At 48.0% G+C, this 21,587-nt stretch overlaps 3 protein-coding genes across 4 annotated transcripts; 1 reads left to right on the forward strand and 2 right to left on the reverse strand.

Moving 5' to 3' along the window:
• Window positions 1-231: 231 nt before the first annotated feature.
• Window positions 232-14,389, reverse strand: LOC111074670 (pikachurin). 2 transcript variants are annotated; one of them, XM_022367549.2, is made up of 15 exons: window positions 13,736-14,389; window positions 7,866-8,276; window positions 6,112-6,228; window positions 4,543-5,416; window positions 4,284-4,390; window positions 3,858-4,204; window positions 3,600-3,789; window positions 3,390-3,526; window positions 3,112-3,329; window positions 2,974-3,049; window positions 2,749-2,901; window positions 1,149-2,686; window positions 976-1,077; window positions 809-912; window positions 232-716 (listed from the first exon to the last, which is right to left on the reverse strand). In XM_022367549.2, exons 2-15 carry the CDS (start codon window positions 7,984-7,986, stop codon window positions 562-564), a joined length of 4,239 nt encoding a protein of 1,412 aa, XP_022223241.2. In that variant the 5' UTR covers window positions 7,987-8,276; window positions 13,736-14,389; the 3' UTR covers window positions 232-561. The 2 variants fall into 2 exon arrangements, with proteins under 2 accessions (XP_022223241.2, XP_022223240.2); XM_022367548.2 differs by having other exon boundaries at window positions 7,866-8,279.
• A 1,835-nt stretch (window positions 14,390-16,224) lies between these two features.
• Window positions 16,225-17,798, reverse strand: LOC111074698. Its single transcript, XM_022367584.2, has 6 exons — window positions 17,421-17,798; window positions 17,197-17,331; window positions 16,970-17,116; window positions 16,791-16,908; window positions 16,565-16,734; window positions 16,225-16,496 (listed from the first exon to the last, which is right to left on the reverse strand). The coding sequence occupies exons 1-6, from the start codon at window positions 17,653-17,655 to the stop codon at window positions 16,315-16,317; spliced, it is 987 nt and encodes a 328-aa protein (XP_022223276.2). The 5' UTR covers window positions 17,656-17,798; the 3' UTR covers window positions 16,225-16,314.
• A 331-nt stretch (window positions 17,799-18,129) lies between these two features.
• Window positions 18,130-21,580, forward strand: LOC111074680 (FAS-associated factor 1). The gene is made up of 13 exons (XM_022367560.2): window positions 18,130-18,271; window positions 18,458-18,526; window positions 18,618-18,849; window positions 18,926-19,066; window positions 19,139-19,328; window positions 19,400-19,601; window positions 19,664-19,913; window positions 19,977-20,122; window positions 20,182-20,336; window positions 20,398-20,543; window positions 20,615-20,889; window positions 20,948-21,067; window positions 21,140-21,580. Exons 1-13 carry the CDS (start codon window positions 18,233-18,235, stop codon window positions 21,296-21,298), a joined length of 2,124 nt encoding a protein of 707 aa, XP_022223252.2. The 5' UTR covers window positions 18,130-18,232; the 3' UTR covers window positions 21,299-21,580.
• The last annotated feature ends 7 nt before the right edge of the window (window positions 21,581-21,587 follow it).

The following is a 21,587-nucleotide window of genomic DNA, read 5'->3' on the forward strand; positions in this document are numbered from 1 at the left end:
GCACACACGACGAGACACGTCTCATACATACATATATCATATTCTATATGATTTACACTCCATTCGATATAAATCTTCCCCTTTGCTAAAGTTATATATAAACTATTCCATTCTGAAGTATTGACAGTCACAGGCTCTATACGAAGCATGCATGCCCTTTGTTTTTGGTTTTCTTTTTTTTTTTTTTGGTATTTCTTTCGCTCATTAAATATATATATATCTTTATATATATATATGTATATGTATATGTATGTATGCTATTGTATATATACTCAATACGTTTGTATATAATATGTATGTAGTATGTTTTCCACTCTAGATTTAGTTTCGATACTCCTTATCTTCCATCTCCACTCCACTCCTCTCCTCACCACTCATCTCCTTTCCTCTTGGTGTAAAAAAATGCTCTTCCCTTCAACCTCAACCTCAGCGTCTACCCTTCTGTTTTGTTTTTTAAAAGCGTATTTTTGTACAAACACAAATCGACAAAGGACATTTGTGTAATTAACATAACATTTAAACTATTCGATATCAAAAGTCTTGAGGCGTTAGTGCAGCGTTTCATAGTAGGCCTGTCTCCACGTTGTGCTCCGTTCCCAGGGTGCTCGGGTCAAAGTTCAGCTTCATCTCGCCAGCCAACACAATCTCCGATATGCAGCCCACGATGCCGCTATAGTAGCGCCGATGCGTAAAATATCCCACATCCGGCATTCCACCTAAAGTAGAAATACAAATTAAATACATCGATTTTAGTGGTCTCCATATCTGGAATATATCCTCCATCCAATCCTCCATATGCAATACATACCAACATATAGGCCAGTATCTGTATTTAGTTGACGCAGTTTGCCAGGAGCTCGCTGCGTGGACGTTTTGCGGCCATCGACCTCTAGATAACCCTCCTGTGAGTTCCTGTATAAAATCAATCATCAGTACACCGGCTCACAACTGAGAGATCAATCAAGCTATCCTTACCTTATGGCTCTCACTCGATGCCACAGGCCATCGCTGACCTTGGTGCCATTGAAGCGAATGTCCACCTCCCCAGAGCCCAAATCGTAGCGGAAGTGCAAGTATCTGGAATGACAAATCAATGGATAAATTGGTACTCGGCGGATCCCAATCCCAATCCCAGACCCCACACTAACCCCTTCTCAATGCCCAGCGACAAATAGTCGTCGTGCTCCTCCGTCGTTCCCTGCCGGCCCGTCCACAGTATGACGCCGTTCTCCGAGTGCGTCTTGATGCGCAGGTTGAGATCAATGTTGTAGCTGATGACCTGGCTCATGGTGTCCGCATCGTTGTAGTGGAAATAGCTGTCGGCGCCGGCGAAGCAGGCCCCAAAGTTCTTGCGCACTCCCTGCACCTGCGACTGATGCTCCGCGGAGAGGTCGAACTTCTTCAGCAGGCTCCAGTCCGTGTGGGTCTGTGGCGTGGTGGGGGCATGGCTCTCTAGATGAACTTCCAGCTCTGAATGTAGCACTGGCGACAGCAGTTCGTCGTGGTCGTCGTCGTCGTCCTTGTAGTCGTCCCTGTACTGCGCTGTCTCGCTTGAGGAAGCCCCGCTGGGCGCCGGTGCTGCCTGTGCTTCGGGCCCCGCCTTTTTGTGGCTGCTGTGCGTATTCGAGTTGGACATGATGCGCTTCATGTCCTCGTTCAGCTGCTTCCTCTGATAGTCCTCGGTCCCGTCCGAGGCATCGAACAGGGACTCGTCAAAGACAAAGGCATTGCTGTCGTCCTCCCCCGACGTACCCGGACCCGCAACCGCACCACCCTGGCTCTCCTGGCTGTCCTGTGTGTTCTGGCTGCTGGTTGCCATTGCATCGGCGTACTCCTGCTGCTGCAGGCTGGCCACCCAGTCGTTGTTGTCCTCAAAGGTGAGAATGTCGCTGTCCGGATTCGTCTGGAAACTTTCATAGTGGGTGGGCAGGCGGCTCAGCTTGTGGGCAAAGGCTGCGTTGGGCTTCTGGTGGTGCTCGTGCTTGCTCACTTGATGCTTGCTCGAGTGCTTGGCCATGGCCAGAGCTGGAGCTGGAGCTGAAGTTGGGGGTGCCTGTGAATGTGGATGTGCAGCAGGAGGTGAAGGAGTCTGCGGCTGTCTCTTCCCTGGCGTCAGCTGCTGCGGCTGCTCCTGCTCCTGCTGCTCCTGCTGCTGCTGCACAAAGCGGAATATGATATCATCTTCGATTTCCTCATTGCTTAGAGCCCCTGCTGCGGCTGCCTCATCATCCGTCGCCCGTGGGGCTGTGGGGTGGGGCTTAGCTGTGGTTGTGCTTGTGCTTGTGGTGCTTGTGGCAGCGATGGTGGTGGCAGTTGGCTTATGCAAATTCTTGCGCTTCTTCGAGTGCTTCTTGTGCGCCAGCACCGAGACTTTCTTGGGCACGGCCTCCTCCCTTTCCCTCTCCCTTTCTCTTTCTTCGTCTACGTCTCCATCTCTGTTGTGCTTGGTCTCGAGAACCTTGGACTTGTGGAGAGCCAGCTCCGGCAGCAGTTCGGGCGGCACTTCGGCTGCCTTGTTGCAGCGCTCGTTGTAGATGCTGCAGCGGCACTCGTAGCTCTCCATCTGCGGCACACACTCCGCCAGGGGTCCGCACGGCCGGGCCACACAGGCGTGGGGGCAGTTGCCAATGTTGCTGCCCCCCAGTGCCTCAGACACAATGCCCAGCGAGTGGCCATTGATATCAATCTGTGGCGCAAAGAAAAGAGAACATTGCAGAGTGGAATCTGTGTGGAATCAGGCTCACTTACCCTTTGAATGCAGCCCACAAAGAAGGGCTTGTACTTGAGGTCCAGCGGCAGGCGGTCCACATGGTTGACGCCGCCCACAAAGAGATTCTGCTCCAGGGACAAGTGCCAGAAGCCATTCGAGGAGATGGTCATGACCTCCTGGTGCTGATCGATCTGTGGAGTGGACAGAGGAGCAACGCTATAAAAGCCATCCATAAGTTTATGGGGAATTTCCCTGACATTTACCTTGAGCACTGCCAAGCGAGCAGTCCGAGAGATCTTGATGGTGTGCCACTGGCCCATGTTGAGAGAGTACTCACTCCTGCCAAAGGGAAACCAGAGATTGAGCAACCCTTCTGCTGAGTATCAATCAATCCCACTTACCGCACCACGGCTGGTCCACTTCCCAAGTCAAAGGCAAACTCCACAAAGCCATCGTTCAGATACAGGGCAATGAAGTCGCCTCGCTGCTCCGGGCCCGAGTACAGGATGAGGCCATCCGCCTGTTCCGGCTTCAGGATAACCTTCAGCTCCAGCCAGATCAGTGCGCTGTCGCCGAGTGGCGCATACCGAAGGAACGACGAGCCATTGAAGGCGGGCACCTATCGCAAATGTTTCCTTTAGAGGCCTCCAAAAGATAGAAGTTGAGGGTTGTAGCTCACCTGCAGATCCATGCGAATCTCGCAAAGATCTCCGACATAACCAATGGGACAGAGGCAGACGGCTCCCTGGTCCGAGGGCAGGCACTTGCCGCCGTGCTGGCAGGGATAGCGCACACACTTGTCCGTGGAGCAGTCCTCTGTGTTGTTTACAGACAATGAGTTGAGCAAAGTGGAACGAACGTTGACCCGAAATGACTGTAGAACACTCACGTATATCGAAGCCATTGGTGACATCGCCCAGCGGATGCTCGGTGAACTTGTAGTCGTGCTCGTTGGCCACAAAGCGTCGAATGCAGCCGGAGAATCCCTCGGCCAGTGGCAGGCGCTTGGCCAGGCCCGTGATGTTGCCTATGCCACCCAGGAAGACAGGCTCACGGAAGGTGATGCGCGAGAATAGGCCCTGGCAAAGGATTAATTCAACAAGAAAAATGAGTTCAGGGATCAGCAACGAGAGACTCCCCCACTCACATTCGATCTGCCCTGGACCTTGGTGCCGTGATTGAGCACCAGCCAGGCATCCCAGCGATGGCGGTAGATGATCACCGAGTTCCATTCGTTCAGCATGATGGTCTCCCGCGATCGTACGCTGCCAACGCCCGAGCCGCAGTCGAACCAGAACTCCACGAATCCCTTATTAAGCAGCAGGGCCATGAAATCCCCAGTCAGATCGTCCCGTTCGCCGCTCAGCAATATGATGCCGTCAAAGGACTCTGGACGGAACTCCAGACGCAGCTGGACATGCTTGTAAGCCCCGTGAAGTGCGGCAAATGCCAGCCAGGAGCGCTTGGCAAAGCGCGGCACATGTGCCCGTATATCTGAGTGGGAGGGAACAGCAAGCAATCGATATTAGCTTCATTTCATATCCCCCCTATGAGGGTACAGCATCTCGCTCACCATCCTTGCAGCCATTGCCCGTCTTGCCAAAGGGACAAAGACAGCGGGAGCTGGCGGCGGTTGCCTCCAAGGCGCAGATGCCATCGGCTCCACAATCCAGATTGCAACTGGAACAGCGGTTCGAGAAGGTATGAAAAGATTCATTAAGTCAGTTGTCATACAGGTTCATATCTGCAGCAAAGATTAAATTGCGCTTGCCTCGGTTTCGTTTCGCAATGAGTTTAATGAGGACTCCCAAACCCCAACCACCTCTACCCACCTGGTACTAGTGCTGGTCGCTGCCACTGCCACTGCCACTGCTCCTGTAACTGCTCCCATTTCCACATTCGTTCCTGATATGTTGTTCCGATTGGGGTACACCCGCGTGATATGCATTTGAACCTTGCTGTTGGTCTTGCGGTTCTTGTTCTTGTTCTTCTTGTTGTTTTTGTTGTTTTTGTTGTTGTTCTTGTTCGTATTGCTTGTCGTCTGATATGTTTGCGATTTGCTGTTGCTGTTGCTGTTGCGTCTTAAGTTTAATTGATTATTGTTGACATCGTCGTAGATGGACATGTCGGACTTGTAGCTATAGTAGTCATCCCCACCATCCCCATCCGCACCACCGTTGCCCTGCCCATAGTCCACATCCAGTTGGTTCTGGCTGTCACTGGCTGTGGTTGGGGCGGCTCCTGTTGTGGTGGTGGTGCTGCGGGTGGTGGTGGTTGTGGTCTTAGGCGCTGCGGTGGTTCTGATTGTGGTTGTGCTCGCCGTGCTGGCCACCTTAAAATCGGCCACATCCGGCTCGGGGCCATCGCCCTCCGAATTGAAATTGATGCTCTCCGCTGATATGTAATAATCGTTTGAATTGACTTTCTGTTGCTGCTCTTCCTGCTGCTCCTGCAGCCTCGAACTGCTGTCATCGCCCTCGCTGTAGTCGTAGCTATCGCCATCCGAGTCGGACTCATCTACTCCGTTCCCGTTCCCGTTCCCATTGCCACTGGCACCTGGGCCAGCTCCTCCGCCATACGCCGCCTGGGACATCAGTTTGCTGTCATCGTTGGCCAGCTTGGCGCTGAACGAGGCTCCCTTCTGATAGAGGACATCCTCGTCGGACTTGCCATGGCCATCGGATCCATTTCCCGTCGAATTAATAACTGCAAAGCGGGCAAGTTGTTACGAAAATTTGAAAAATAATGCAATTTAAAGTGTTGGAATGCAGCTTCCATAAATGTCTCGCATAGCCAAATAAATTTCAATGCATTTTGTAAACAATTAAAATGTATTGTTGAAAAATGATCTGTTTCATATTTAAGGGGATATTTCTTTGTTTGCATTGGGATAGCATTTGCTTACTTTGTTGCCCCTTCAGACCCTCAATTACTAAAACATTTTAATTGCTTTACAAACTCTCAAATTGGCCAACTGTCGAGTGCAGAAATGCGAGTATACTGCTGGCTAGATATGCCCTTCTAAAATATTAACTATTGCATATTTCGCAGCTCGTATTTCGTATATTTATTTGACATCACGTAGCAATTGTTGCAAAACTGCCGAAAATGAAATGGAAAATACACACGAGCAGATAGAGTGGAGCAGCATGCAACAATATCAATTTGCCGTGGCGCCACCAATACGCATACACGAGTATCCGGCTGAGCAATTTCAAAATAATAATTCAACAACATAAATGCATCCAAAGCAAATAATAACACAGGTCGAACGGACACAAACGCTACACCCAACCCAAACCGATTCGCTGGGCATTACCCATCCATTATGGGACATTTCCCGGACAATAACTGAAATGGCAAATCAATTTGGGGCTAGGCGGCTCGAGGGGGGTTCGCACCTTGACAGCTGTAACCGTTCTTGCTCAGCTCATAGCCCTCGATGCAGTCGCACTCGTACATCCCGTCGTGGATCTCATAGCAGAGCTGCTCGCAGGGACTGGTGTGGCCGCAGTGACCTGTAACGGGAGGGAGAAGGGCGAAAGAGGAAAGCAGCCATTAGCATTTGGGGTGAGCCGTACTCCATATATGTAGATGTATGATAGGGTGTCGCTCTGGGCTGGGTCTGGGGCGTAGTTCTGGTCGAGCCGAGTTCAGTTCATAATTTCAGTCCATTTTAGTTCGAGTTGAGTGTCCTGCGTGTCCAAGTCCAGGTCTGTGGCTGTCCGAGTGGATGGGTGGAGGGTGGATGGGTGGGGTCCTTCTCTGGGTGTGACCGACGTGTCCGCAATAAATTCTAATAAGCTTTAAGGACTTTGGGCCTGTTCTGGTCTGGTCTGGTCTGTTCTGCGTATCCTGCTTCTGGTCTCCGTTCTCTGGTTTCTGGTCGAGACATACGCTTTTGGTAATTTACTGCCTCGCACTGGCAACATTTCAAACCCAGTCGGAGGGCCCTGCCTACCCACCCATCTACCTACCTTCCTTCTATCTACAACTCCAACTGTTGAGCCCTAGCCGAACCTAATGACTACTTAAATAACTAGGGAGGGAGGTGGATGGTGTACATTTTCGATAGATATTTGAGCCCAGGCAAAGGGCTGTGCTGTGCTCTCTGTTCGATTGTAATTTGAATGCAAATTTCTAGGAAAATGCGAAATCAGAGGCATTTGTGTAAATGCATTTCACTTGACACCGAAAAGTGTGCCACCACCTCATGCTGAGGCGGAAAGAAAAGTAAAACATTACTGGCATTACGCATACGCCCGAGTGGCCCCGCCACTTACGTCATACATTGTATTAAATGGAACGAACTGGCACAAACACACACACAAAAACCCATTCCAGCAGTGGATGGGGATGTAGCTGAAGATGGAGACGGAAGACACGAACACGTCAGCTACTCTGTTAAAGTGCCATCAGGAGAGCCAGTGGGGGCCATGGGGCATGGGGCATGGTGCAGACACGCTCAGACACAAGCTCATGCATGCATGCAGGCTTGCTAGTTGATTAAGCAACTGTGGGGACGATTAAAGTGCACTGGACACTGAAGCATACAGCACACACACACACACACACACAGATTTGCATATGCACACACAAGTGACAGTCCCTGGTCCCGGGTCCCTGGTCCCTGGTCTCTCTCCATCTCTGCCAGTGGAACTGCCTCTGCCTCTGCCTGTGGCATGTGCATTGCGTATTCAAATTGAAATTGAAAAATTGCATTTTGTATGCAATTGAAATCGAAGTGTCAGCAGCACACATCAGCATCTACATCGGCTTCAGAATCGGCCCATCAACTGTTGATGTCACTCCCCAAAACGTGACTGAAAATTCGTCAAACAAAATTCCCATTGCATAACATGCATGCCATCTCTCTTTCGCTCTGTTTCCCTCTCTACTTTTCTATGTGTCTGCCTCTACCACACGCATAATTAAGTTGCTCATTAATGTCAAAGGCCGGGGTTCTGGTCACACAATGGGTCGTCGTTTATTGATATGTCAGGGCGCAGAGCCCTCCACTTCAGTCGTCTCTCCAGGGCTCTCTTCAAAATTGAAATACCAATACCGAATACCAGAATTTCCGCAATTAGACACCTGCGTGAGGGAGGGGAGGGGTGGCGAGAGGGGCCCAAACGGAATCAAATGTCATACGCACCTTGAAAGGCCGCCTCCTCTGGCTCCACAATGGCACTGACGGTGGCGCTGGCTGTCGAGAGGAGCAGGAGCCACACGAACCCCGCTCGATAATGATGATGTTGATGCTTTGAAGTGGACATGATGCTCTCCTTGCTCTCCTCTCTCTTCGGTTGGGTTGGCAGTGGTCCACAGGTGTGCTCAATGGCTCGCAATGCCTGATATGTGCTCCTCTTTTCTGTGGCGATGTGGGTTATGATGGGTGGCACCTCAGTTCAAACTGGGCTCCCAGTTTCGTTGCTGGTTCTGATTCCGATTCCGAGTTTGGCCATCAGCCAGCGGCGAGCATTTAGCGTGCATGCGTCTCGACGTTGCCTCAGCGACTGTTGCTCGGCCTCTGCTAGTGCTGCTGCTGCTCCTGGTGCTGCTGCTGCTACTGGAAAATACACACACACACACAAACAAACAAACAAATAGGCGACACAAGCGCGCAATTAGTAAACGTAGCCGAAAAGCGGAGGCAAAGCCAAAAGCAAATCAAGTGGTCATTATAATATAACCGCAAATTGCTAAACACGCAATGGGCAAATGGAACATCGCGCCAAGGAGCAATCAGCTCTGCGGTGGGTATTGGCCATTAGGTGTGGGCATGGGCCATGGGCCGTGAGTTCCCTTGGCTCCATGATTCATGGCATTAGTAAAATCAATAGGGACTGCCATGGCAACGGCGCCACAACAAATAGACACAGCCCTCAATTTTGGTGTGGCATCAAAACCCCAAACCCAAAACCCGATCCCAAACCCAATCCCAACCACTCCCATACCCACCCACCACTCGTATCAACGCCCACTCATAGTGGCATGCCACCTGGCGTCCTACCTTAAGCCAAATATACGTACGTACGTACCTACTGTGGAGGACAAGTAATTAGAAATCAATATGTCGACAATTCGGCAGAGTGTGCAGCCCGTGCCCCTGCCCCTGCCCCTGCCCGTGCCCGTACCAATCGAAACACAGACAGACGTAATCCTACTCGCAGTTTTGTGTGGAAAAATCGAAATCAGAAACGGATAGACTGGATTTGGAGGATTCTTTTTTTACTTCAGCCACCTGAAAATTGAAATGTCAGGTGTCCGAGATGAGAAGAATAGGCGTGGAAATGCACTTAAGCCTGGACCAGACCCACACATGTCCGGCCTGTCCTTCTTTCTGCTCTCTACTGCCACCTCTTTCGCACTGTTTCGTCCCATCTCTTTCGGTCTGCTTTAGTGGAATGTGTAGCATACTTACTGGGGCAGGCATGCAGCCGCACCATGAAACCGTTCTTCACTCTGCGGCATGGCTCTTCTTCTGCTGCTGCTGCATATGATTCTCTGCCTCCTCTGCTTCTATTTTATTGCTGCTGTTTTATTTATATATTTACGTACATACATATACGCTATGCGACTCAACTGGGGCATGTCACTCTGATGGCTCAGCTTTGGCTAGCTTTGACTCGCAGAAAACAGAGACAGAAGTCAAGGGATTTGTTGAACTAAACTATGCTGCCGATGATTGGCTTCAACCTAATTCTGAGCCGTTTGCAATGGATGCAACTAGATATGTATATCTCATCAAACAAAAGTGACTGCAAATTCCAAGGATTAATAAATAATAAACAACTTAACGTCCCATAATACAATTTCGTTAGAGCTGCCACAACAGATTGCGACCGGGCCGAGTTTTCAGCTTAATGGAGTGACAGCTTAGAGTTTCCACGAAAAGTCGGTTAGCCTTTAGCTAGCTAATATTATTACTATAATTATTATCTTTTACGGATTGGGACTCTTAAGTATACATTCCAATAAGTTCTTTAAACTGACTGCATGACGCCATTTGGCATCTGAATAAAGTATTCCAGCTGACTTGGCTTGACCATTGGCAACAGCACCCCGTCTCCTGCTAGTGTATTCCATCAATCGCTGCGACAGCCAATTTTGAACTATATGTTTGTAGGTACATATTTTTTATGGCAATTTTCATTCCCCTTGCCCCTTCAAATTGCGCTGACGGCCCTAGGCCGCGCTTTGCGTTGGTCCTTCTATTTCACTTTTTTTTTCTCCTTTCTGTAGTTGATGCGTGTGTCAGTGTCAGTGACTGTGTGTGTGTGTGTCTGCCTCTTTGCCTCTGCGAGTGTGTGTGTGTGAGTCAGAGTCGGAGGGCAGGTGCTGCGGTAATGGGGCTCTTTGGTTGTGCGTGCAAAAAAAAGTTTGCCGTTTATTATTTTTTATTCGTTCCACGTTAGGGCTGAAAAACCCATTCGGTAACTGTCTCAAGTTGGGATTTTCTTCTTCATTTTTGTTTTGTTTTTTTTTTTTTGGGGAGGCCCACCAAATGTTGCCGTATTCATTTTATATCGATTTTTCCACCTTGGCTATGGCTACGGCTATGGCTATTTACGCCGCCAGACTGGCACACACACACAATCAAACAACTACTCACACGCAGACATATAGACTTATAGACATGTTCTGCAGAGGTTGACATACTACTCTTATCCCCCCCATCCACATTTCCCATGCTAGCAATTCCACTCTGTGGCCACTCTCTCTCTCTCTCGTTCTCTATGCTTTATACATATGTATATGCATGTATGTATGTATGTAATTCGTATTTCTTTCATTGGGGATTTTATTCTTACTCTACTTTTTTTCCTTTTCCGCCTTTGTTGTATTTTTTTTTTTTGCATTTTTATTGCGTTTTTAATGGCATTCCTTTCCGGTACGACGCCTCCGAATGGCCAGCAAATGTTGAAGGCTGTCGCCTGGTGCGGTGCAGCCATAGAGAACCCAGGAGTTTGCATGTGCAAAATTGCATGCCAGCCACATGCATGTGTGTGTGTGTGCAAGTGGGCGGTATGGAAATCTCATTATTCAGGTAAATGCTGCTGCTTCACAAAAACGTGCGCTCATTTGGCTGGAAAATGTGTGTGTACGCCATGCAATGCCGCAAAAACTTGCCACTTGAGCGCTGAGTGGCTTCGGAAACTAATTAAAACACATTGCCATCGAACTTAATAGACAGCACACCCCCAAATACCCATAGCCATAGCCATAGCCATACTCATGCCAAAAATATCCTGGAGTCCATAAAGAAAACTTGACGCCTCGGCCCCGATAAAGTTGATCAACCCAATTAGTCAGCTAATGGACAAAAATGAATGCTTAGACTGGCATTGATTTGATTGCACAATTAAGTGTTCATCGCTCTGAAGACTCATGGCTTTTGAAGACTGAATGGATCTGTACTTTGTCATTTATCACAGATTAGCCTAACAGCGGGCGACGCGACTCCTGACTCCTGACCAACTCCTCCGAGAGTTGAGCGACTGGTGAGCTCTGGTATAAGCTTTTTGGGGGGCTTTTGGGTGGCGATCCAGATTCAGCCCATCGTAAATTCAAAACTTTTGCACCCTGCACCCGAGTGAGGAACGTGACCACAAAGTGAAGGGGAATTTTCATGGGATACGAGTAACGTAACGTAACGTAACATAACCCCGGGTAGATTTTCCCGGTCAGAACAACTGATAAAATGGAAGCTGCTCGAAAAGTTTTCATAGCCAGAGATATGCTGAAAACACACACACAGAACTATGCAGCTGGCTGAGTGAAAGTGGTAACTGAATTATTTGCAGGGATATTTTCAACAGTTTCTGAAATGCATACAAAAAGTGGTGGGAGCAAGAGAAAATCCCATTCCCATTGCCATTGCCATTTCCATTCTCAAGGGGGGCTTTGTGCACGGGAAAACCTGCTCGGCCAGGGCTCGGCTTTTTACTTCAATTATTTAGACGTTTCACTCGATTGTGCGGCTGCTTTATTGATTCGAAAGCAGAACAAGGCCAAACAACTACAAAATGGCGAGTATATCCCGGACAGTCTGTGAGTGGCTCCAGCTCCAGCTCCTGCTCCAGCTCCAGCCCACTGATGTCACTTCACCGATGGCAAAAAGTTTATACAGAAAGCCAATAATAGGAAAGCCCCAGCACTACTCGTAAAACAGCAACAATAACCACAATGCAGAACAGAAACAGGAGAGTGAGGGAGAGGTAGAGGCAGAGACAGAGGCAGAGCAAGCGGAAAGGCTAAGTTGGAATGAAACAAAACAAAGCAACGGGAAAAAAAAGAGAACGCGAGAGCGAGGAAAAAGAAATGCTGGCGAACTGAAACTGTAGCAAAACACAAAGGGAAGCGAAACCGTTAAGGCAGCAATAAATTGTGTTTTTATAAGGTAGGTAAATAGAGCACAAAATCCGTGGAGAGCCAATTGGAGGGGAGTACGGAGTACGAGTAGCAACCACAAAATACACACACACAAACACAAAAACCAGGGGGGGAAGCTGTGCAGACGAGGATTTATCTTCGGGGGGTGGGGTGCACGCATCTCATAGACAGGCCCCGACCACGACTTTCGGACTCACCAAATGACAAGAATATAGAACAAACCAAATAGAAACACTGGACACAGTGGACACAGGCTAATTAAGCTTATTAAGAGAGCAATTTATATAAATAAAATCTGCAAGTGCATTTACACTAAATATATAGTCTGTGTAATATATACATATGTATATATATAACGTAATCCGGGACAACTGAGAAAGAACTTTATTCGATCCCAAACAAGTCCAGGGTCCATCATGGAATGAAACTCAAGCACTACTGAGACAAATGGAGTAACAAATTTGCAACAAATTTGCAACAAATTTGCAACAAATTTTTCTTGTTTCCTTAGTGCTTTTGGGCAACAATTATGCACTAGCTATACATATAGAACATGTTCATTGGGCGATCATAATACCTTTTAAAATTGCTCTACAGCTGAGTCGCAATTAAAGATCTTAAAGAATCTTCCCTCAAAAGAGATTTCAGCAAAATTGTATATTACAAGCTCGTATCAAGCCCCAATTTGTATCAAACTTGTTTCTATGCCAGAACGGGACTCTTTTAACGCTTTGAGCAGCCCCCAAAGGCAACCAATTAAAATGTTGGCCCTCGCAGGAGCTTCCACTGTTGGAGGCTTGAGGTTTGGCGCGTTTTTCTGCTGGTTGCTGCTGCTCCTGCTGCTGCCACTCCCGCCTTGGCATTGAGTGCTTAAATATCTGTTGGCCATGGCAATATCGCACATTCGCATACGAGTCTGGGGCCTAATTTATGGCAAATTCGCAGGTGCGCGCTTTACCAAGAGAGCTGTCAAAGAACGCGCTACAACGAAATGGCAACAAAACGGGAAAGCGGCGGGAAAAGCGCCAGCAAAAATGAAAGCAAACGAAGTTGAAGAAGAAGATGTAGAAGTAGAAGTAGAAGCAGGGAAAAACACCGTTGGCCAAAGCAATTTCCCAGCAAAGGACCAAAGGACTAAAACAAAAGCAGACACACACACACAGCAGGAGTGGGAGTTGAACGTGAAGTGTGTGTGTGTGTGGGTGTACTGGAGTGTGTTAGTGTGTTGAAATATGTGTGTGTGTGTGTGGTAGGGTGGAAGAGAGCAAACACCAAAGGGAATTCTTGTAACGCTGAAAAAGGGGAACTCCCATAGACTTTTCAACAGCACCGAGATGTGAATGAACTATTAATTATCAACATCAAAAGCACCATTATGCATCATAGTCATCACTGCGTATTTTAACACCATCATCATGGAATGTAACTTTAGTTTGACCCAAAATTACAACAACTAAAAGTTTAACTCGCCACTGTGTGTGTTCGTGTAATTGGGTGTGGGTGAGCACTTGGCCCCACTTGAAGTGGGGGCCACTTTCCCTTCGGTGCTTCTGGCCCCTGCCCACATAAATTTCCATTATTTTACGTTTTCTGGAACTGTAAACTACGTACAACAATAACGGTACTTACTCGCTCTGTTTCTGTTTCGGTTTCTGTTGCTCTTTCTGGGCAAGTTCCGTTTCTCTGCCTCCGTCTCCGCTTACAGTGCCGTCCCACCAACGTCTTTCGACGTCGTCTTTGCTGATTTCTGCCTTTGGTCTGGTCTGGTCTGCTTCTTGCTCTGGTTTTATTTTTCGGCTTTCAGCGATTTTCGTGGTATTTACATTACACACGCTCCCACTCACACACACACACACAGGCACACTCTACCACTCACTCACCCGCGCACACACAAACACACACACTTGGGGGCACATTCAGCTGTCGTATAAGGCTGACTTTCACATTGCACTTGTGAATCCTCAATTGATGGCGAAAACCTTCAGTTTTCGCATACATATGAATGTATATAAATTATATAGAATTTCCACGTTTCGTTTAGTTTTCTTTTACGTTTCGTTGTCAAGTGCGTCCTCGTTGTTTGTAGAGTTATTGCCGTTTGCTGTGGCTGGGGCTGTTGCTGTATGTACGAGTATGTATGTATATGTATGTATTATTTTGGTTGTATCCTGCGAACGGATGTCGCTGATGACGGCGGCGCTGCGTTTGGTTTCGTTTTATTATACCGTTATGTTGTGGAGCGTAACGTTTTTACACTCTAATTGACGGGAGACTTCTGAGCGTATCGAAGGCAATCGAAACGATGGGAGCCCCAACGGAGCAAAGCGGAATTTGTATGCCCAACTGTGGCAGTTGCCCAAAGAGCTAGAGAGCTAGAGAGAGAGAGCTAAAGAGAGCAAAAAGCAGTCAGAAATCAAACAAAATAAACCACCCATGGTAAGTTAACAGGACTGAGAGCTACAGCGTAAGCGCGGGAGAGAGCTTCCTGGGCTAACCTAACGGTTGGACGATTATCCGGGCATATGTAAAGCGGCGCCAATTCAATTCTGTGCTGGCTTTTGTAGCTAATAGGGTTGCCAGGGACTACTAAAGTTAGTTTAGGCTTGAAAAAGTTGAAGAAATTTTGGAAAAGTTGAAGAAAAGCTTTTAACAAATAAACTCTTTTTATATTTTATATGTTATATGCTGTACTGATTATAATTCGGAGCGAATTTAACATTTAAGGCACACCTGACAGCTCTCAATGGCCTCTCAAAGTCGGTAGAAACGTTTTCTCTCTCAGATATTGCTGCTCTCGCTCTCGCTCTCTCTTTGATTGTAATGCGCATGTGTAAAACGTTCCGGGCTTACAACAACATGAACGTTGAGAGAGCTTTCGTGGGCAGTGGAAGAGAGATGGAGGCATGGACTGGACCAAGGTATATTCATGCAAGGTGTGACATTCCCGTCACTGTCCTATGGAGCACAGCTATCCTTTGAGCTCTTTCTGGCCACACCACAACTTGCATTAATGTAACTTGCACTTGTCCACTGTTAAACAACAGCTGGTTGTTGGCGCTACCATCAACATAACAGCCCAATCAACACCTACAGAGAGTAACCTACACTTTAAAGGACATAAGCCCATAATGAACTCAACGACAGGCGTGAACAAAAACAACATGAGACAGGAGACAGACGGGTGACAGGGTGACCCGGTGGGTAGGTTGAGGCGTAGGCGTAGGGATGTGTGGTGTGTGGTGCAGTGGGCAGTAAGTCAACGGCGACAGCTGATCAGGTTGCAAGGGTTGTTTGCTTGCCCCATGATACGATGCCACGATGTCAAAGGGGGTGCCTGCCGATGACCGAAAGCGGTTGAAAAAAACCATACATATGTATGAACGAAAAGGGGGAAGATATGTCCACTCCAGACCAGGCCAGACCCGGGCATGGCCTTATCCCTTTACCAATTCCAATTCCACTTCCACTCCCACTGGCCTCCATCGCCTTGGTAACCGAGACCAGCCAAGTCTGTGGCGGCTTGCTTTCGCCATTGTTGTTGCCTTGTTGTTGTTGTTGCATTGACAAGTGAACGTTACTAATGACCAAACGCCATTCATGGCCCTCGACGATGCGCCCCTGCCAAAGGAGACGACACATGTGTCTCTCTGTGTGTGTCCATGTCCTTTGTTGAAGGCTTAGCGAGTGCAGGCGTTGCACTCGCCCTGCCCCCACTCCGAGTTGCAGCAAATGAGGCATTAATATCCAGTCAGAGAACCCAAACGACCCCGAACCGACCCGTCGCATGCCTCCGGCTTCCATGTTTTCGAGTATGTCAGGGCAAATATTAGTATTCCACTTCAATGTTAGCATTTTGTAATGGAAAGTGTTGTCGTCGTTTTCGTTGTTGTCGTGGCTGCATATCCATCAGTTGAGCAGCCAAGCGCAAGTAATGTGTCACATTACAAATGTTGTTTCCTTTCCCCATTTCCCATTTCCCATTTGCCACTCTCCCCATTCCATCCCTCATGCCTCAAGTCAATGCTGGCTGCCAATAACATGCATACATACACACATACATAGATATTGTGGGTATTAACTAGACTTCCAGTCGGAGTTCGACGCGAGCACAACCATCAAGCAATAAGCCATAAGCGGCACTTTATTAACTTATCAAGCACAAGCAATAAGCAAGCAGCGGGGCGTGTGGTGTTGATGGAGAGCTGCGCTTAGTGCAGCAGCAACATTGCATTTATATGGAATACCAAGGCCAGATCGTTTATATGCTGATTATCGTGGGACTTGTCAGCCCCTTCATCATCCTGTGCCCCATCCTCGAACCAGCTGCCAATTTCCATCACATTGCGCCAGTTCAAAAACTCATTGTAGCCGAAGAGGCCGCAGATTGTTGCTGTCGTGGCAGAACGGGAGGGTACTCGTATAGATGCCAGATACAAGTGGCAGATAAGCCGGGCTCACCTTGCTCCAAATATAAATCTCGATACTGCTCGGGCAGCCCCAGGCTCCGTATGGCGTTCTGTTCGCGTTCCACCTCATTGCAATGGCTCTTGGCCAGCAGCTCGTACACCTGCGGAGGGCTCAAATGGGGGGCACACATGTGATGCTGCAGCATGTAGAGAAGAAGCACCCTGAAAGCTCGGAATCGGGGCAGGTTCTTGGTTAAGCCATTAAAGGATATACATACTGATGCGTCCTCTGGTAGCCATAGGTGGGTGCATCGCTGGTCAGCAGCTCCAGGCACTCGTGGGAAGGCAGTTTACAATTGCTCAAGTCCAGCTCCACAATCTCCCCCATGCAGAGATCTACAGGAGAGCAAGAGAGAGAGAGAGAGAGATTTGGGTATTGGTTTCCCTTGCAGCTCACCTGATTGCGTTCTATTGGGATGGCCCTCGTTGACCACATCCGCATATATGGAAGCCAGCTGCTCGTACTCTTCATTGGCATTCAATTGACCATACCTCACCGATGGAGGCAGCAGCAGGACGTTCCTCTTAAAGGCACTCTCCAGGACTGGAAGAAACATTTAAATTTGCATACAAGTGTCCCAATCGGATATACACATGTCCCCCACTCCCACTCCCTCTTCTTACTTTGTCTTTCGATGCCCGTTGCCGTTGCCATTGGCGGGGAGACACTCGAGCGGCTCTTGATGTGCTCCATCCTGTGCAGCAAATGATAGTAGAGCTGCCTTTCGAAGCGAGTGGGCGCCACGTAGCGCAGTTTCTCTGCCAACGATAAATATTCATAAATTCCCATTGTTTACGTGGGGGACATCTGTCATCTCTATCGCACATGCACGGCTCATTAGGCTCACGTTTTATCAGGAATTCGGCCAGGAGCAGGGCGAATGTGGCGCTCGCATTAAGCTTCCGGCCGCAGGACATTTTATCGAGCAGCCCGTAGATGCGCTGGGGCAGCTCCTGTTCCCGATCCGTTTCGCGGACCGCAAGCGTAGCTGGTTGCATGCAACACCCACTAATTGCAGCCAAAACCAGGCCGAGTTTCAGCGCAGCAAGCAACATGTTGTCAGCTGTAACGACAGGATTCATCTATGCCAAACTGGGTCCCGGCCACATCGAAATCACATCGCCTTTCGTCTTTGATTTCACTCCCCTTATGAAGATTAATCGTATGACATTTGTTCTGGTCGCTGTGCGTGGGCGACATCGAGTACTGCGGGATCTGGTCGCTGCCTTGTCGCTGTCCCACTGGTACACAATATTAAGTTTCTCATATTAATCACAATTTAAAACCGAATACATTACGCAGATGAAAGGATTCTGGTATCTGCGGCTGCTCCACGGCTATTGATTTTATCAGATAGCCGATGGATCTCCACCAGAGAGCCAGTTAAACCCATATATATATATATATCTTGCCAGTTTCGCTCTTCTTTTTCCAGCTGGCAGTTTACGCGCCAGTCCGTTTGAATCTCTTAGGGCAGGCAGTAACAGAGCTGTGAGCGATAACATTCGCTTGACAGCAAAATACCTTATAGCGTTTGGTCTATGCCAAAATTGGTCACACTGGATTGTCACTTTTTCTTTGTGTAATTTTTTGTAGTGAAAATCTTAAAAGTAGAAAACAATTTCAACAGTCTAACAGCAGGACACGCAACCGTTTCTAATGTCGGAGAACAAGGACGAGACCCTGGCCAGTTTCCAGGTAAAGTGCACTGCCAACCCCCCCCTGCACAAACACGAGAAACTTCTGTGATTATTTTATGCGCACATTTTCGATGCGTGTGTTCTCGTGTGTTCGCTGTGTGTGGGTGACGTTGTGGGATATTTTTCTCGGACTTGCTCAAGATTTTAATGCAAGTTTTCCTTCCCCCTTTCATGACATTCGCAGAACATAACTGGCATCGACGATGTCGGCGAGGCCTTCTCCCACCTGGAGGCTGTTAACTGGAATCTTATGGTAAGTTCTGCAACGTCACTGGCGTCTTTGTCTCGGTCTTCGCACATGCGTAATTTCAATTGCGTTGGCGTTGCTGCTTTGTCTGCTGCAGGATGCCCTTAGCCGAGTCATGCCACATGACGATGAGCCGCTGTCCCATCCCGTACAAGCGCCCCAGCCAGCTGTCCCGGATGCAGTACAGCCAGGAGCGCAATCGAACACAAACGGCTTCAGGCCACCCAGCTACGATGAGCTGCCGGGGCCATCGAATGCCAGCGCCTCCAGCTTCTTTGCATCGGGTATGAACCACAACCACAACCAGAACCAGCGGCATCGACATCCCAGTGAGTCTAAAGTGATTGCGTCGCATATACTGTACACGAATGTCATGATATATACATATACATATATCTTCTGTAGCGTCACATTTGCTAGCCCAGCTGACGTCGAGCATTAATTTGGATCCCTCCAGTCAGAACAACAACCAGAACGGCATGAATTTCAAAATACACTTCAACCATAGGCTGTTCCAAATACGATTGCCTCCAACAGCAACGATTGGTAGGTACCTCGCGCACCTGTTAGCTGTAACCGAAGGTAATCAATCCTCTCCTCTGGATTCGCTTCTTCCAGATCAACTGAAACGCAAAATTTTCGATGTGACCAATGTCCCAGTGTGTCGGCAGAACATATGCGGCTGGCCGCCATCCAAAACCAGCGATGCTCAGATAGGGGCAACACAGATTTGTAATTTAGATTTGTCGCCGGAAAACGAGCTGATACTGGTTGATATAACCGATGATGGTTTCATGGACACAGAGCCGTAAGCAGATGCAGAAATAATGATTCTAAAAACTCAATTACATTTCGCAACGTCTCACGCTACTCTTTCAGAGATGAGGTGCCGCAGCGATTGGATAAGGATTTCACCATCAAAATATTGTACGAGCCGCAGGGTACCTTCACACTGAGCCTATCCGGACAGACAACCATCCTAGAGGTGAAAACGAATGTCTACTACGTGAAGAACATACCAGTGAGACATCAAGAATGGACCGGCTGGCCCAGTGGCTGTAATAATGAAACAACCTTGGCGGTAAGTTCCTCTGGCTATCTATACGGGCTGTATACTAATCTTTGATAATTTGACGATTTCAGCAATCGGGCATTGAGCTGAATCACCGATTCGTGCTTCGGAACATTGCGGAACGCGTTCAAACAAATTCCAATGCGGCTCTCGACGGCGAGAACGCACAAACGAATTCCAATTCGTTGAACAACACATTCGATGTGGTGACTCTCGACAGCGAGAGTTCAGCGGATGAGTTTGAGGATGCCACAGACTTCAACACCGCTGAGTACATATTTACAGATTCGCCGCCCGTTCAACCGCTCAACAGACATCTAAGTGAGGATAGCCGAAAACGTTCTTAATTTATAATTTGCCATTACTAAAAGGTCGTTTCTTTAGTACCAAACAATACGGATGATGAGACGACCGGCTCCACCCAGTTTGTGGAAAATTACCAGTCACGATTTGGTGAGCCCTATCCTGAGTTCTTTGTCGGCCCCTTAGAAAATGCCTTGAAGCTGGCCTGCCACCAGCCTGCCAAAGAGGTGAGCACAGGAGCATTTCCCCAAAGACGAAGTGTATTTATTATTCTGTATAATTATAGCGCAAACTCTTGGCCATCTACTTACATCACGGCGAGAGCATACTCACGAATGTGTTCTGTGATCATCTGATGAAAGCAGAGAGCATAATTCAGACATTAAAGGAAAAGTTTGTTCTCTTCGGCTGGGACATGACGTACGAGAGCAACAAGGACATGTAATATTACGATCGAACTCCCATCAAAAATGACTGCTCAATTAATCTATGATATCTGCAGGTTCCTCTCGTTGCTAACGGCTCGTATAAGCAGCAACGCCTCACTCACGGCCAGAAATATAAAGCTGGACAAGCTTCCGGCCATTATGCTAGTTGGAAAGAGCCGACAATTGGGCAGTAACTGCGAGGTTCTCTCTGTGATTCATGGTACGGCAACGCACCCACATCCACAATGCCCAAAATCGATATATTTGTATATGCAAAACTTAACTTTTTAGGTAATATTGGTCTGGGTGACTTGCTATCGAGGCTCATTGAGACAACCGCGATGTACGAGGAGCAGCTGCTGGTTGAGATACGGCAGGAGGAAGAACAAGCGGCACGTCATCAAGTGAAGGCCGAGCAGGACATGGCCTACGAGGAAACACTACAGGCGGACATGGCCAAAGAGGCAGCAAAGAGTCAAAAGGCAGCCGCCCAGGCAGCCGAACGTAAGCGCATTGAATCGGAGCGAGCTGAGGAGAACGCCAGGCGCGAATCCATACGATTAGTCGTAAGTAGCTGCCAATTAGGTTAAAGAATTTGCTTAACTCAAATACCCTGTCTGGCAGGCTGAACAATCGCTACCACAGGAGCCGGGCGAGCAGGAAGCCAACATTTCCAAGATACGTGTACGAAAGCCCACGGGCGATTTTCTAGAGCGTAGATTCTACACTCAAAACAACTTGCAGGTAAGCGGAGCAAAAACATCTCGTTTTATTGATCAAAGCCACTAAACTGGGACTCTGTTGGAATGCCTGCAGGATCTGCTGAACTATGTGACCGCCAATGGCTTCCTCATCGAAGAGTACAAACTGATCAGCAGCTGGCCGCGTCGCGATCTGACAGCCATCGAATCTAGCCAAACCCTGGAGACGCTCAAACTGTATCCGCAGGAGACGGTCATACTAGAGGAGCGATGATTCCGTTCCGTTCCGCTTCGTGTTAAGAGTTTCGTTTTTCAATTTCGGTTTAGTTGATAATGCATTAATATTTGGAAATTGTAGAGATATCTATCAGTTAAGTACATACATATAATAATTTTAGTGGAGCCCCAAAAAGTATACAAAACAGCGTACACACACATACATGCAAACATACATACATATATATCTAATGATAATGATAATGGTCCGCTCCAAATAATTGTAATGGTTTTTACAAACTATACATATATATATACATATATCGTATACTCGAACATACATACAT

This window comes from Drosophila obscura, unplaced genomic scaffold, assembly GCF_018151105.1.
Source record: "Drosophila obscura isolate BZ-5 IFL unplaced genomic scaffold, ASM1815110v1 contig_17, whole genome shotgun sequence".
In the NCBI taxonomy this organism is placed as follows: Eukaryota; Metazoa; Arthropoda; class Insecta; order Diptera; family Drosophilidae; genus Drosophila; species Drosophila obscura.

Coding starts and splice junctions, on each gene's coding strand:
- LOC111074670 (XM_022367549.2), bottom strand. CDS start 7,986: ATGTCCACTTCAAAGCATCAACATCATCATTATCGAGCGGGGTTCGTG. Junction 5,417..6,111: donor GAACGGTTACAGCTGTCAAG/GTGCGAACCCCC, acceptor CCCGCTTTGCAG/TTATTAATTCGACGGGAAAT. Junction 3,330..3,389: donor AGATTCGCATGGATCTGCAG/GTGAGCTACAAC, acceptor CATTTGCGATAG/GTGCCCGCCTTCAATGGCTC.
- LOC111074698 (XM_022367584.2), bottom strand. CDS start 17,655: ATGAATCCTGTCGTTACAGCTGACAACATGTTGCTTGCTGCGCTGAAA. Junction 16,735..16,790: donor GGCTACCAGAGGACGCATCA/GTATGTATATCC, acceptor CCGAGCTTTCAG/GGTGCTTCTTCTCTACATGC. Junction 16,497..16,564: donor AGATTTATATTTGGAGCAAG/GTGAGCCCGGCT, acceptor CTGCCACGACAG/CAACAATCTGCGGCCTCTTC.
- LOC111074680 (XM_022367560.2), top strand. CDS start 18,233: ATGTCGGAGAACAAGGACGAGACCCTGGCCAGTTTCCAG. Junction 18,272..18,457: donor AGACCCTGGCCAGTTTCCAG/GTAAAGTGCACT, acceptor TGACATTCGCAG/AACATAACTGGCATCGACGA. Junction 18,850..18,925: donor CCAGCGGCATCGACATCCCA/GTGAGTCTAAAG, acceptor TATCTTCTGTAG/CGTCACATTTGCTAGCCCAG.